Source organism: Brachypodium distachyon, chromosome 5 (genome assembly GCF_000005505.3).
Source record: "Brachypodium distachyon strain Bd21 chromosome 5, Brachypodium_distachyon_v3.0, whole genome shotgun sequence".
Taxonomy (NCBI): Eukaryota; Viridiplantae; Streptophyta; class Magnoliopsida; order Poales; family Poaceae; genus Brachypodium; species Brachypodium distachyon.
The window spans coordinates 23,474,868-23,491,282 of NC_016135.3; the positions used below are offsets into that span (position 1 = coordinate 23,474,868).

The 16,415-nt window shown below is 41.2% G+C and overlaps 3 protein-coding genes across 4 annotated transcripts; all 3 read left to right on the plus strand.

The window, feature by feature from the left end:
- Positions 1–56: 56 nt before the first annotated feature.
- LOC100825995 (alanine aminotransferase 2) lies at positions 57–5,213 on the plus strand. Its single transcript, XM_014895428.2, has 15 exons — positions 57–290; positions 404–454; positions 1,256–1,306; positions 1,442–1,507; positions 1,580–1,641; positions 1,732–1,810; positions 1,889–1,993; positions 2,452–2,562; positions 2,673–2,810; positions 2,886–2,960; positions 3,050–3,170; positions 3,571–3,725; positions 3,795–3,869; positions 4,469–4,672; positions 4,912–5,213. Exons 1-15 carry the CDS (start codon positions 90–92, stop codon positions 5,026–5,028), a joined length of 1,611 nt encoding a protein of 536 aa, XP_014750914.1. The 5' UTR covers positions 57–89; the 3' UTR covers positions 5,029–5,213.
- Positions 5,214–5,749: 536 nt separating this feature from the next.
- LOC100823643 lies at positions 5,750–6,751 on the plus strand. 2 transcript variants are annotated; one of them, XM_024456257.1, is made up of 3 exons: positions 5,750–6,024; positions 6,098–6,231; positions 6,330–6,751. In XM_024456257.1, exons 1-3 carry the CDS (start codon positions 5,872–5,874, stop codon positions 6,421–6,423), a joined length of 381 nt encoding a protein of 126 aa, XP_024312025.1. In that variant the 5' UTR covers positions 5,750–5,871; the 3' UTR covers positions 6,424–6,751. The 2 variants fall into 2 exon arrangements, with proteins under 2 accessions (XP_024312025.1, XP_010240360.1); XM_010242058.3 differs by having other exon boundaries at positions 5,772–6,024; positions 6,107–6,231; positions 6,330–6,730.
- A 2,390-nt stretch (positions 6,752–9,141) lies between these two features.
- On the plus strand, positions 9,142–10,531 carry LOC100840395. The gene is made up of 4 exons (XM_003581561.4): positions 9,142–9,291; positions 9,423–9,533; positions 9,711–9,800; positions 9,901–10,531. The coding sequence occupies exons 1-4, from the start codon at positions 9,222–9,224 to the stop codon at positions 10,392–10,394; spliced, it is 765 nt and encodes a 254-aa protein (XP_003581609.1). The 5' UTR covers positions 9,142–9,221; the 3' UTR covers positions 10,395–10,531.
- The last annotated feature ends 5,884 nt before the right edge of the window (positions 10,532–16,415 follow it).

The window sequence follows — 16,415 nt, forward strand, 5'->3', positions numbered from 1 at the left end:
GCGAAAATCGGCGAGAGTTACACGGCGAATTAACGGGGGTGAACGAGGAGCACTCCAAACCCCAACTTTTTACCTCTTCTTCACTTGCAATGGGAGGAAATGGGGACTGGGGAGGCGACTCTTCTTCGTTTGTCCCTACTGTTGAATCCACCTGCCACCCCCCACACGCTGCCCCCGTGACCTCTCCCCGAAGCCGCCCCTATCGCTGGCGGCGGCGGCGGCGTCGCAAAGACGAGGAGATGTCTCCTGCCTCCGCCCGCGCTCTCACAGTGGACTCTCTGAACCCAAAGGTGGTGGTGGTGAGGGGTTCCTTTTTTCTGTTCTTCTAACGGCGCTTGCATTCGCCCCCTGTGTGCCGTGTCCAATGGTGATGTTTTTCGTGTACCCGCTACCGTATTCGCAGGTGCTGGCTCTCGCGGATCACCTCGGCGGAACCATTGCCCGCAAAGCGCAGGTAATAGTAGTCTCAGGTCAACTTGTCCCCAAAAATAATTTCCACGCGGTTGAAAAAAGTACTAATACAGTACTACCCAAGTATTAATGGCAAAATGGTGTAGAGAATTTATACATGTGAGGGCCCCGCATTCCTTGGCGGCTTTGCTTCTGTGTTGCAATTTGAGCTACAGGTTTGCTCTGCTGCTTGATAGATCAGATGACCCTTTGTTAAGGCTTGCTGTGACCTGTGATTGGTACTTAGGAACAGGTTAATCAGAAGTTTCAATGCTGATTAGGCATTACCTCTGCTGATTGAGTCAATTTGGTCCATTGAACAATCGGAGTTGGACCAAGTTGATCATTTGCCTTTTTGGAACCTAGGAATCTGAAAAGACCTGTTATTTTGACATGACAGATTGAATTCGACAGAAAACAGAACCACATCAACTGCTCCAAGCAGATGTTTGGACAGGAAGTTTTCAATGTTTGATGTTATTTTGTTAGATAAAGAAAGAGAAAGAACAGAAACGATGCACTATAACTCTTAAGAGGAATTTGCAACATTAGGTTTAGACCTCATAATAGAATTCTCCAAAATGTGGATGAATAGAAGAAGCTTGGCATGTTGTGTCCTTTCTGAAAGTAGCAAGTCTCATTAGCTGGAGTTCTATCTCTTCATTTAAGTCTGTTGATTTGCTTTATCACTAAATCCATGGGTTTGATGAGGTCCACCCAAATGAAATCTCTGATCATATGAAATCCGCGTGTTTGCTACATCATGCAAATTAAGTGATCTTCTCTACTCTTTTTTGGTGTCCAGTGCATGCAAAAAGAACTAGAGAAAAATCCAAGTTTATACCCGTTCAATGAGGTATGTTCATGCTGGGGAAAAATGTGAATATCAACTTCCACTGGAACTTTCCCATATCTTAGAGCTTTGCCAAATCTATTTTTGATAGTGTTTCTTGTTTTTCACTGTGGTTAATTTTTCCATTTCTTCCAGTAGATAATATATTGCAACCTTAGCAATCCACAGTCCCTCGGACAACAGCCAAATAAATATTTCCGTGAGGTGGGTGATCGTTCCATATGATTTACTTAACAGTCTATTTTCTTCATGCTCTGATGTCTTATTGTGTTCCAGGTTCTTGCCTTGTGTGATTACCCCCATCTTTTAGACCGGTGTGAAACTAGTTATCTATTCAGGTAAACACTACACATCATGATGATAGTTATGGAAAGATGCATTCAGAGTTGTGCGTGACTAGTGAATACTACTAATTATGGATACTGCAGTTCTGATGCAATAGCGAAGGCCCGGGAGATTCTAGACCTCATTCCTGGAAGAGCTACAGGAGGATACAGTCACTGTCAGGCAGGATCATGATTCCAGAACCTCTTTAGATAAATGCAGAGATTATGTTAAGTCAAACCTGACCGCTTTCACCTCCAGGGTACTGAAGGGTTGCGCAATGCTATTGCTACTGGAATAGCCTCTCGTGATGGTTTCCCGTGTTACAAAGAGGACATTTTCCTGACAGATGGAGCGGCCCCACCGGTACTATGTCATTGTCCACATGCAGAGAAATACCGTCATCCATCATCTTATGCATAATACTGAGTGATAATTGGATATTTTGCTCCCTGCTTCTGTTGGAGATCCTGCCAATGTTTTCTCCCATATGTTAAACAAATTTGTGAAAGTTCTGGTTTTGAAGAAAAATTAACCACTTCCAAAAAAGCCGATAGGCTTTTACACTCTGTGGAGATGAGAAAAATGTGTTAGTGGTAGTGCGGAAAAACTTGATTTGGTTAATCGAACTTCTCTCTTTGCACTGATTGCTTTGTTCCTTTTACACTTTAGTCCTTAAAACTAATATATGAATGACTTAGAGAAGCCATGATAACAGGAGCAGTGGAGCACCTCACTAAATCCCAAGATTAAAGTTATTGTTATTGGCCCTTCCTTGCCTTATCTTGACAATGGAGATCATTTTGTTGTTTGATTCCAATCAGGTTCACATGGTGATGCACCTATTGATAAGAGACGAAAAAGATGGCATCCTTTGCCCGATTCCGTCACACTTTCTGTACACAAATTCCATGGTTCTGCGTGGTGCAACTCTTGTATGTACTGCATTTACTAGATCCAAATAAATCCATATCAAAAGTCAACTATGAGTTTACTTTGCTGTTGTGCCAATCTGGTGTAAAACAGAAGGCATTTGCTTTATCAGGTACCATATCACCTTGATGAATCTGGAGGATGGGGTGTGAGCATTTTGGACCTGAAGAAGCAGTTGGATGGTGCACGATCAGAAGGTATCACTGTGAGGGGACTTGTGGTGGTAAATCCAGGCAACCCTACTGGACAGGTGTGTTTACTGATCACTGACTTACTCTGTTTTAAAAAAATTCTACAAGTCCTAATGTGATTAAATGGTATATAGGTTCTTGCGGGGGAAAACCAGTGTGAAATAGTGGAATTCTGCAGAAATGAAGAGCTTGTTCTTCTGGCAGATGAGGTGAGGTTGTTGTATCTTTCTTAATAAGAATTTCTTTGATTTTATTGAATGTTGTAAATAAAACTATCCTTTCTTAATCTGATTGGTAGGTTTACCAAGAAAATGTATACACGGACGAAAAGAAATTTAACTCTTTCAAGAAGATAGCACGGTCCATGGGTTATGGCGAAGGAGATATATCTTTAATATCGTTCCATTCAATTTCTAATGGTATGTGACATTGTACTTCGTTTAATCAATGTTTTTCTCAACGCAGATGCAACTATCATTTCCTCACAAAAGTGAAATGAAAAGTATTTTATTAGTTGCATTGACGAGAAAGGCTTCTTTTAACATTGGACTTTGAACTCATTGAGCCAACATATGGAAGTGCTTGCAAAAGAACATTTGCATATCAGTTACATGGATATAGTTGTACTAATGCAATGACTAATGTATTCTAAGTTGAAACCATTACTTCAATGTGAACAGAAGGTGTAACTCCATCTAGCATGAAATGCACTCTATGCCTATTGGCCATTTATTCTGATTTCCAGGCACTCCATACATATAATTCTTTAAAAGTTTTTCCTGAAAAATAATTCCTTAAAAGTCTCATCTTCTCCATCAGGGTACTACGGAGAATGTGGTAGCAGGGGAGGTTACATGGAGGTAACTGGCTTCAATTCTGAAGTTCGTAATCAAGTGTACAAAGTTGCATCCCTAAGCTCATGTTCCAACATTTCGGGCCAGATCCTCATGAGCCTAGTCATGAACCCACCAAAGGTCTGCAAAATGTAACATTGTCGTGTCTCTACATTTATACATAAATCTCAATAAGCATCCTTTTGTCAGGTTGGAGATGAGTCATACACCTCTTATTGGGAAGAAAGAGAAGACATCATATCATCATTATGTCATTGTGGAGAGGTTTTTCTTATTGAGTTGACTTACATGACTTCATTGTTGATTCTATTAGAAAACTCTACTTGTCATTTTATTCAACATTTTGCAAAAGCACCCTTTTCAACCTAAACTCTAAAACCATCTGAACTGCAACCTTGAGCTATCGAAACTATGGTTTTACAACCTCAGTTGGTTTCACAATTGGTTCTGACTGACATGGATGCCATGTGCTCACCAAGTTACTGCCAGATCATCAAACAAATCAGTTCATGTGAATGGATGAGTAAGGTTTCAGTTAAAACCACCCTGAGCTGTTAGTACTCATCGTGTGCATTATTTATCTCTTGTTCTCTCTATTTACTGATCTATTTGATGATGTGGCAGCAACGAGGCAAACGCCTGGCATCCACATGAGCCAAAACAACTAGTGAAACCACTTAAGATTGTAAAACAGATAGTTTTGGGGTTGCAAGTCAGATGGTTTTAGAGTTTAGGGTTTAAAAGTGGATTTTGCTAGAGTTCAAGGTTGAAATATGGACTATTTCCATTTTATCATAGTACATATACATATGTAAAGTGGAATATCTTTGACCCTGAACATCACATTGTTGCACTGGTTTTAGGCCATGGTGCACACGTTCAACAGCCTGGAAGGCATGACGTGCAGCAAGGCTGAAGGGGCCATGTTTGTGTTCCCATCTGTTCTACTTCCTACAAAAGCAATTGCAGCTGCTGAGGCAATTAGCATCAAACCAGATGTGTTCTATGCTCTATGCCTTCTTGAGAGCACTGGGATTGTTGTCTTGCCTGGTTCTGTGTTTGGACAAGTGAGTTTGATGCACCTACTTCTATCTACTTGTCTCTGGAACAGTTTATAACAGTTCTACTAAACAAGAAACAGAGGTAGGAACTTATATTGTATTGCAGTGTAAGGTAGGACTCTGGTACTTGATACTTCTAAAAGTGTATCAGGTCTATGGAGGTCGAGTGCAACAAAATTACTATTTTCTTCCTGTCAGTATTCTAATATTCTGATCCTTATTGTGTTTACATTTATACTCTCAAGGTACCTGGCAAATGGCATTTCAGATGCACAATCCTGCAACAGGAGGAGAAAATGCAACGGATCATCTACCTCTTTCAGGCGTTCCACAAAGCTTTTATGGAAGAATTTCGCGACTAAAATCCAGCTTATTTTTATGGGTAGCAGAACTAAGAATTTCGGACAAAAACATGAGTGTTGTAACAGTCAGTTGGATGATTTATAATCAGGAACTCTTGAGATTTTCATTCTCCACATATCTATTACTACCAGACTTGTTCACAGTTTAAACTGCATATCATTCAGTCCAGTACAAAATTTGCTCTTGGTACAGCCCGCTGTGGTAGAGTCTTATATACCAGGGTGTCATTATAAAGTTAACCCAAAACACATCATTTTTGGTGTGCCGTAAAAAACCATGTTGGGAAATCTTTTTTATAACGGTCCTGTGACTAATTCTCAAAGTAAAAGGCACGAGTGCCCAATACAGCCCACACATCCACCCCATCACCTAGATCAGGGACGAGTTTATTTGAGGTCTTCGCAGGAGAGAACTAATTAACTGAGCCCCATAGGCTCCTCCACACCGGCGGCGAGCAACCTCCTACAACGGTGGTTGGAGAGGCTTGGAGCTGTAGCAGAGGAAGGGAGATACAACAGACTGGGAAGCAAGTTGGAAGTCCTTGTCATGAGTCATGACTTGAATACTTTTATCCAGTAATGCTACAGGAGTCAGAAAAGGAATTCTCCACCAATTATTCACCAATGCAATAATACATGATTGATGCACACACCCATCGCCAATGCAATAGCTGCGCAGCTGAACTTAATCTAAATAGCATGGCCAATCATCTGCGTTGCTACAGCTTCATTGACCTAACATCCCTATTTAAAACTGTATCCACCACCATCCCACTAATGGTTATTTACAAGACATCAACTCCATGATTAGTAGTTTATGGTTCCAGGTCTCTAAACTCACCCATGGCTGCCTTGAGGTGCTACCCATATAGTGCAACCATAATTCCAAGGACGATTTGCTCAAGAACTCTGGTGAGAGCTTCCATGGATAGCAGCTCAAGTTCTGAATCCAAGCAAGCTTCCAGTTCTGTCAGCTTCACCTGCAAGGTGAACAAGGTATCTGTTCCTGACGATACTTTTGACATGTGAAATGCGATGAGTGAATATGTTAGCATATCTGAAACATCAGTTTTGCAAGGTTTACGAGGACAAAAACAAGGGCATCCTCTGTTACACCGATGGGAGCGGCGAACTGGTGTGCGAGGGCTTGGATGAAGGGCCAAGACTGACCTGGCAAGACATGGAGAATTTGAGCAAAGAGAGGTAAACTATGTTCTACTTATTTATTTGTTTGAACGATCGAGTGCTGCAAAAACTGATCATTGTCTTTGCTATGATGTTATCTGATCCGAAAATTGAAGAACAAAGAAGATTAGCAGGGAAGGAAGCGGCGGATCCCAGGGTGGGATCGACTGGAGCAACCTTCAGACAGCTGCTGGCATGGGGAGAAGGTGAAAATGGAAGCCGACAAGCTTAGCCCTGTAGAATAATTTCATGGTGATGTTTCAAGCCTTCGTAGAAACGTGGCGTGTTGCTTTTATGTGTAGATCTCTTTTCCCTGGTTGCTTGCTTGATCTATAATAAGGATCGTATGTGTAGGATTGGAGGAATGGAGGAGACTATTAGAGGCTGACCTACCTGGTCAACCCTTGCTCCTAATCTCTGACATACGGTTAAGAAGTGATTTAGCTTAATGTTAATTCACGCTGATGAATTTCTCTTTATCGTGATGTGTAAAGAAATGAATTTTCTGCAGCTTTAAGCCTCGGGTCTTATTTTTTTATGTGATTTTTTTTTGCGACTGGCTTTGTTTTGCAGGCTACCAATTCTGGTCCAGATCAAACTTGATTCAGTTCGGTTTGTGCCAGTTAAACAACACTTAAGCTCTTGAAATGGTTTCGGAAATTAATCTCTATAAAACGAGCTTTGCTTCTATCTGGCTTCATTCGTTCATGTGATAATTAATGACGTCACAAAATTATATGGAGTTCGGCGACGTATCAGGTGCAAACCTCCGTTCAGTAAAAACTTTCAATCATATACATTAAATCTAGAACAAACGGATTAAATAAAAAATGAAACTTCCAATCACTTCAACGCATTTTATATAAAAAAACAGTCGTGATTAGAGGTCTAGGGATTCTTGCATAGTACAGTAGTCCTGTCACATGGATTTGTGTAATTGTTTCTGCATCTTGCATGAATCTTTATCTCACTAGATGGAAGTATGTTATGTTCTTCAAATGAGAGTATTGATCATTTATTTTTTAAATGTTCCATTCTTCTCTTGATTGGAGAACCATTCATTCTGCTTCTGGATTTAGGGCCTCTTTGATTCGCAGAATTTCTAAAACACGGGAATATGAAAAACACGAGATTAGAGTGCCACGTAATCGTGAATCCTACAGGAATGAAAGACTACATGATTTAGCATCAAGTGTGTTTGACACAACACAGGAAAAACAAAGGATTTATAAAAAGACGTTTGAGTTGATGGAAAGTTTCCTCCAAAATAGAATGCAAATGAATCCATAGGAAAATTCCTAAGGATTCTATTCCCATGAATCAAATGACCAACACAGGAAATTTTCCAAAGGTTTCAAATCCTCCAAAAATCCTATGAATTTTCTTTGAATCAAAGGAGCCTGCTTGCATCCGGGACATCGATCGATGAGTGTTGGTTTGGCTTGATCAGTTTTGGGCAGAAAAATGAAAGTTGGCCATGTTCCTGTTGTTTTCTGCTTTTTTTTTTATACAGGAAAGTTGTTTTTCGCTTCATTTAGGCCACTACTTGACTTGCCTAGGTGTGGCTTCATCAATCCTCATTGGCACTCTGCATGACCGGACCAAGACTTCCATCGACTTGGTCTCTTGCCATGCAGGATTGGATGCCTGGCCCTGTTTTAGGATCGCAGAATTGAGCGTAGAATCCACAAATTATGATCGCGTAGAGTGAATTCCAGTTGTTCGGTTGCACGAGAAATTGGAACCAAAACCATACCCCAATTCCAAGTGAGGAGACAACTAAAATGAGCCTGCCCCAATTCTGAGGGGGTGCGGGTTTTGATTGGGAAGAAACGAACTCGTCGATTATATTTATATGCATATATGCATGCATGCATGCAATATATAAAACATAAGAGAAATATATTATAATATCAGCATATTTTAAATAGATGTAATAATCATTATGTTATTGATAAAATCTATATTAGGACATAAATTATATTTAAATTATTTCCATGCATCATTATATCAAATTATGAAACCGATTAATATGCCATGTAAATAGTAACTCATTTGTTTACAAAAAAAATACTCGTGCGTTGTTACAGACTAAAAAATAACATGTTTTAAGTAAAAGGGTGTACTATTAATTATCAGTTACCTTAGATCATATAATATATACTTGTTTTCATACAGCTGATTTGTGCCAAATAAAAAAATCAAGTGACGGGACCAAAGGTGACAACGGTCAAATCAAAATATTACATGAGGACATACACTTAGTATGTAAAAAAAGTTGAAAGGTATAAAATGAAACGACATTATATACATATGTTTTTTCTGACGGGTTATATGCTCATTGTATAAATATAATACATACTATGTATTGTGTGTACATGTGTATATCAATTCATATGTTGCAGTTCCACTAGGAGTTTAACCAGACAGAATTTGAATTTGGATTTTGTATCAATCCTAGTAAACAATTCTATTGACATCAAAACACTTTAAATATTTTTTCAATTCTATAGAATCAACATCATATTTATAGAACAATGAATCTATTAATTTAAGAAAGAAAATACAATAGGACAACACAATCGACACGAACCCCCCCACCCCCACCCCACCCAAGTAAAACTAGTTGTTGACATTTTGTTCGAATTGCTAACCACGTTTGCTCTTTAATTAATCCTACTATTCTACTCCCTCCGTCTCAAATTAATTGAATCAAATTTGTCCAAATATGAATGTATGTATGGCTAAGAACCGTCTAGATACATGTAATAGAAAGTCAATTAATACGAGACTGACGGAGTATGTTTTTTTTTTCAAACGGTGATTTCAGGAAATGTCCCGTGGTCACAGAGCCCATCAAGAGGTACAATACCCACTTACCCAGCCCAAGTCGGCCCGCCAAGCGTACGCCTATAATATCCCCCATTCCATCATCGATGATCGCCTCGCCGCAATTCGCTCACCACAGCCGCATCGCACCAAGCCATCTGCCTCGTTGACGTTGCCTCATGGCTACCTCCACCCGAGCATCGCCCCCGCCGCCCGCCCCCGCGACCGCGGCGGTGATCACCGACCCAGGTTCCCCTCCGAGCTTCTCTCTCCGCCCACACCATGCACCTCACAGCCCACCCCAACCCGCCGCCGCGACCAAAAGTTAGGGTTTGCTTTTGCCCCTCATCTCCCTAATTGCTCCGTTGGGCTTCTCGCAGGGAAGGAGAGGACCCCGTTTCTTCCGGCGCCGGAGAACGATGGGGAGGAGAAGGAGAAGCCGCTCGCTCACCTCGCGTCCGCCACCGCTGTTGCGAACCTCCACAAGCCAGGTCGAGCCCCCACCCTCTCGAGCCCTTCAATTTTTGAGCGCTTTTCGAACTCAGTATCACCGGATCAGGTTCCGGTTTGACCTCCCCCTCCCCTGCCCACACCCTACTGCCACCACTGAATGTTAGGATTTGCGCTTGCCCTTAATCTCTCTGATTGCTCTGTTCGGCTTCTTGCAGGGAACGAGAGGTGCTCGTGTCTGCCGACTCCCGAGGAGGAGGTGGAGGAGAAGGAGAAGCCGCTCACCATTGCTCCTATGGCCCTGCGAGGTCCAATACTCGCCATTGGACTCTTAAAAGTATTAATTTTCAAGCATCTAACAAACACAGTTTTCACGGTCTTGTTGTCTTTGATTTTGGTACCGTGCAGGGAAGAAGATGCGCGTCCCCCTTGTGCCCATGACGGACCAGGAGCAGGAGAAGCTCATGGAATTGAAGCAGCTGCACCGGTTAGGGATCAAGGAGCTGCAAAAGCTGGCGAAGACGCGGGAGAAGCTGTTCAAGCACCGTGACGAAATTCTGTTCCGGCGGAGGTGTCTGGCGGCACGCTTTGTCAACCAGATCGTCCTCCACCGCCTTGACGCTGCCTATGCCCAGCATCAGCTTCTCCTTGGCATAAAGGTGGGGGATCGTGTGCCGGAGGAGCTCATACAGGCCAGGGACCCCATCAGGCATGCCATTTATGACTTCGTTGACATGGCCAGGATCATGAATATTGGTATGGACAACTTTCTTGTTGAATACCACAATTTCCAGAAGAAGAGAAGGATGCAGAACCACGAGAACAAGGTGGAGACTGAGGCAGTTTGTGATCAGAGCAGAACCCCACTTGCATGGTCCTGCCACTCAAACGTGGGAGGTTAAGTTTAGTACTGACAATGAAAGCTATGTTTCTACCGATGAGGTTCCACATGCATGAATCCTGCGTTGTGCTTTTGTGCTTGGGATGATTTCATACTGTCGCGAGTTCTTGAAATCAAGCGATCTTCTGACTTTGATCAGCTTGGTTCCAATTTATGCCCTGCAGTTTTCTTTTTGGACGCAACTAGCGAGCAAACGTTGCTTGACTAGGTTTCCGAGCGGCCTCCTAAAAAGGAATGTTTCCACCAGCCAAAAAAAGCTTTGCAGATTCTCCACCGATTCTGTCCGTGTGCCGCACTGAAGTAATGACATCCATGCAAGCTGGCTGCATGCGAAGTACTAATTTCATCGCGTAAATTTTTTTCCTTTTGAAAAATTTCAAAAAGTAATAACTTTCAAACCAGGCGTCAAAATTCTAATCCATTTTCACCATTGGTTTTCTCACGAAGCGCTCTTCAAAACTAGACCCCATGGGAGTATGTTTCGACAAAAAAAATTGGGTAGCAACTTTCTGTGAAAAGTAAGCAACTTAGATTGATTTTTCGGAACTCTCACACCTCTACTAACAATTTTTGCTTTACCACACCCATTGAATTAGGCTCCTCTACAGACAGCGTTGGTTCATGTATTGTCAACTTTTGCTCCACTACGAGCAATTTTTTCTAGTGTAACAACTTTTCTTCATATATTAACAACTTTGATTATCATACTACCAAATTTGGTTGTTATACCGGCAACTGTCAGTCACATACAAACAACTTTGGTTTCTATACCGGCAACTTTGACAATCATAGTAGCAAGTTTGTTTTCTATACTAACCACTTTGACACATACTAGCAACCTTAGCTGCTATCACAACTTTCATTCACATACTAACAACTTTGACAGCTATGCATGCAACCTTGTACCGACAATTTTCACTCACATACTAGCAACTTCCAATCACATTCTAGCAACTTTTGATGCTATATCGGCCACGTTAAGTCACATACTAGCAACTTTGGCTACTATACTGTCAACTTTGACAATCATAATAGAAACTTTGTCTTCTATACTGGCAACATTGGCTCATATATTAGCAATTTTGGTTGTTGTATCGGCAAGTTTCACTCTAGCAATGTTGACTCTCAAATTAACAACTTTGACACTATACTGGCAACTTCGATTTCTGTATCGACAACTTTGGCTATCATATGCAATCAACTTTTGTTGCTATTCCAACAACTTTCAATAATATACTAGCAGTTTTGGTTTCTATATCGACAACTTTGACTACTATACTGGCAACTTTGATTTTTGTATCGACAATTTTGACTATCATACTATCAACTTTCACTCATATGCTAGTAGTTTTGGCTGCTATACCGGCAACTTTCAATCACGTACTAGCAATTTTGGCTGTTATACGGCCACTTTATGTCACATACTAGCAACTTTGGCTTTTATACTGACAACTTTGACTATTATATTGGCAACTTTGGTTTCTATCGACAATTTTGACTATCATACTATCAATTTTTGCTACTATACCAGCAATGTTCACTCATATACTAGCAATTTTGGCTGCTATGCCGACAACTTTCAATCACATATTAGCAATTTTGGGTGTGATATCGGCCACTTTATATCACATACTAGCAACCTTTTTTCTATACTATCACATACTAGCAACTTTTTTTTCTATACTGGCAACTTTGGTTTCTCTATCAACAACTTTGACTATCATACTATTAACTTTTGCTGCTATGCCAGCAACTTTCACTCATATACTAGCAGCTTTTGGCTGCTATGTCGGCAACTTTCAGTCACAAACTAGCAACTTTTGCTACTATATCGGCCACTTTAAGTCACATACTAACAATTTTGGTTGTTATACCGTCAATTTTGACACTCATAGTAGCAACTTTGTCATCTATACTCGTACCTTTAACTCACGTATTAGCAATTTGGGTTGTTACATCGGCAAGTTGCCTGCAATGCAACCAAAGTTTCTAGCATATGAGATACTATTGTCTTCAATGTTGTGGGGGAAACGTTCTCACTAAATGAGACAAAGTTGCAAAACAATTAGCCAACGTTGCTTTCAAATTTTTTTTGACGAAACATACCCATGTTTGGTCTAGTTTTGAAGATCTCGTCGAGCAAAACACAACCGTGAAAGCGAATCGTAATTTCGACGCTTGATTCAAAAGTTATTGCTTTTTAAATACTTTGGAAACAAAATTAAATGCACGTGACATCAATTCGGTTGAGACAACCTTGCATGCTTGCATGTCGTGCACTGTACTACATGTGCGGGGACCATCTGATGCACAGACCAGTTGATCGTTCTAATTTTGGAGCATTGATGCTTAACGGGGAGATTTTTTTTCCTTTCTCGGGTGTGCGCCCGCGGGACGTAAAAAGTGCACCTGCACGAACTATCCGTTGGGTTTCTTTTTATGTTACATGGAGTAAATTTATCAGTATGCCTAATTTCTATTGTTGGAGTTCAAATTCCCTATTTTGGGGCTCAACTGTACCATGGAATTGTATGGATCTGCCAGTTTACCCCTTTTAGTTTAGTTTTAACTTCGGCTGCCATGTTCTGCCAGTTTACTTTCGGCAGATTTTGTATGGATCTACAATAGAGACCAGATTTTGTATCATCTCTCGACACCTCCAGGCTATCCATCTCTCTTCTATACATGTTCCCTATTGACTCACCTTTTATGTGTTGTTCTCTACCATTTCCTTCTGAGAAAGCAGCACCATCAAAATACTAAAGCATTTAGCTTTTAGAATGATCATTTGACTACAGGCGCTCGTCGCAATATTGAGGCTGGTTGAGTTACATCTCACGGTACTCCTTTGTATAGAAGGGTGTCTGAGCTACATGTGGTGGACTAAAACACTACTCCTAACTCTTAAGTATACCAAGTCCAGCTATAAATCTAGGTACTTTATTGTTCGAGAATAAGCTCTACTTTATATTTTACTCCCCATTTTTTTTTTCTGAAGGGCACTACAGCGGTCAAAAGCCAGCACCACATTTTTTTTTCTGGAGTATTTATAGATGAAATCTGAGTACAATTTCTAGAATGCAGATGAATTGAATGGTCGTGCAATATTGTAGAACTGTTTTATTAAAATAAATTGCAGACCTTATGCAGTGTTAGAATAAAGCGTTGCCTTAATTACTCACCGTATTTGATACTTACTACTGTAGGAATACGTATTAATCATTGGCAATAACAGTTACATCCTCAACTAACAGAGGTGCAATATCACAATATCATCTCTTTTAGTTAATTTAGCTAGTTCGTGATCCTAGGAATATATATGCAGTCAATCATCGAATGTAGCTGGCACTGAGCCCAATGAGCGACTAGAAGCGATCATGCATGGTAATCATTCACCTCAGATTGAACGATGGGTCAATTACATCTAGCCGCGAGAGGCAGCAATAGAGACCATTTCATAGCATAGAGCATGAGCTTAATTCTGCTGAGTGAACATCCCCGACAAACATGAGCATGGAGTTGCTTTTATTTGCAGCTATATATGAATACAGGCCCCTTGTACCACAGCACCGCGCCAGTTACGTGGATCCAGAGCACTTATCAATGTCGAAGCCAACGTCAAAATTAAGCTTATATATACGCGCAGGGGGTTTGGACCACCCAACATGTTTCATATGGCTCTTCTTCGGGTTCGACACATTGGTTCCTTGTTTTTTTGCACAACTGCACTGTCTATAGGAACAAGATCGATCGTAAGAATCTTCTAGTACTAGTACATGCATGCCTAGTGTAATTTATAGGAACAAAATTGTAAGATTCTACAGATTTGCATTTTTTTAAGAACAGTTTTATATCTAACCTCACTAAAAAAAGGTCTCCACGACAACTTATATATGACAAAAAACTTACATATTTCTGCATATTCGGTTTCCTTAGATTTGATATATCATGCCATCTTATTTCTATATTTTATTTCTTTTTCATTTTTGGAATCACGCGGATCAAAGACACTCTAATTTCCATCTTCTGGTGTATTTCCTGGGGAAAAGAAAATGGTCTGTAATACGGGATGATTCGTGGAGAAGTAGTATGCAATTAATGCTATAGGTGGTTACATGCAATCTATCACTAGCTGGATAGAGGTCCGCACAATTACGAAAAAAGGTGAGGGGGGAATATTGAAATGATGGCAAAAAATTATCTGCCACGTCACTAGTGCGACATCAATATAGCTAGATGTGATTATTATTTTTTGTCTTCTTCTTTTGCTTCAATGCAAATCTCATTATTTTTTATGTTTGAATCGAGTTTAGATTAGAAAAGTTGTTTTTATGGTACTAGATGCATGCAGTGTTTCGTGGCCTTTTAGTATATCCATCTGACGATCGACTGCATATTCCTAGACGGTCCGCTGCCTAGGTTCTGGTTCAATTTTGATTGCCCTGTTAGTGAGGAGGTTATTTCAAATTTTAAATGTGAGAGTGGTAACTTTGAATGAGTTGGACACTCCAATATACAGTAGACAAAATCAGGAAGGAGCATTCTTTTTCTTGCTTTGAAACGATAAGGCAAAACTGATTTGCTATCTAAAAGAAAAGAAATACAGAGGACCTATCGGACGTCAGCCTGCCTCCAGTTGTTTCTCGTGGACCATTACCAAAAAGTTTCTTGTCAACCACTCTCTTATGACTAGCGGTATACTGTAGACTCGGTGCATATATGAATTTCCACCGTACCCCTGCTCCTTCCAACTACTCAGTCTCAAGTGAAAAGCAAAAGAAAGCCACGCTCCAAAACCCCACCCAAACCCTCCGGGAGGGAGAGGAGAGGAGAGTCGTGGCGGCCGCCATGAACAATAAACAAGGGAGCTCTGGCGGCCAGCAGGCAGGATCGTGGCGGCGCACGAGGGACGATGAGGGCGAATCCTCCACCCAGATACTAGAGTTCGTGCCAGTGTGCCACTAGCTCCCTTTTACGCTTTTTTTTCTCCTTCTGTTTACAGTCTCGATTTCAATCTGTCTCTTGCATCTAGTTGTTCTTCAGCAGATGGCTTCTCCTAAGAAATTCTGCTATGTATTTCAGAGGGCCATACGGTGATATCGAGATTTCAGAGGCCATCCGCCATGATGAGTGGGTCAAGCTGCACCCAGGAGGTTCCGGAGCTTGAATGCCTTGGTGTACGGAACCCCACAAGCGTAATGCCGCCCGTGCATGAGGATTCGGAGGATGAGGAAGTTGACGATCAGATGGTACCTGAGCAGGCTGAGGAGGACGGAGGGGTGGCCCTGGGGGAACAACAAGAGCAGGCTGCAGAGGTGGATGGAGGGGCGGCCATGGGGGAACAAGAACAGGTTGAACATGAGGCCTTGGGGTTTCAGGGACTGCAAGGTGCTCAACCTGATCAACTGGAGGATGATGACCATGACTATGAACTGTTGTACATGATATGGTGGACTACGATTTCGACACCTTCTTCCCTAGAGAGCAGTGAGTGAGTGGAAGCGCCGAATGACTCCAGACTCCAGAAAGTTTTGATCTTTTAGAGGTGATGGTAGCAATGCGATTGCTCAAACCTAAACAACAATGGGTTTGGTTCGTACTTTTATCCCCCAAAACTGTTTGGTCGGTGCTACACCAGTCTTTTTCTCTGTTCGGATGTCCCAAAAGACATGTCTTGGTTATCTGGATGCTATGAAACTGGCTGAGTTATATGTTAGTACTTACATTGGTTGCTTCTATCTTACATTGCATGATGAGTGTGTCTTGGTTGGTTGCATTATCTCTAATGAATTTTGTTACCTTCCTTTTGGGTCTCTTTGGTTCAAAAGATTTACAGAAGAATGTTGAGGGCTGGAATCATTACAATTTCCCCCCTCATGTGTTTGATTGGCTTGACTTAATCAACACAAGTGGATTGGTTAGGGAGTTGTCCGATGGATGTATCAATTCGGTATCCTTGTGAACCCTTAGATGGAATGAAATCTCTTTTTCCACGAAAACAACGAGAGACTCAAACCCCTTG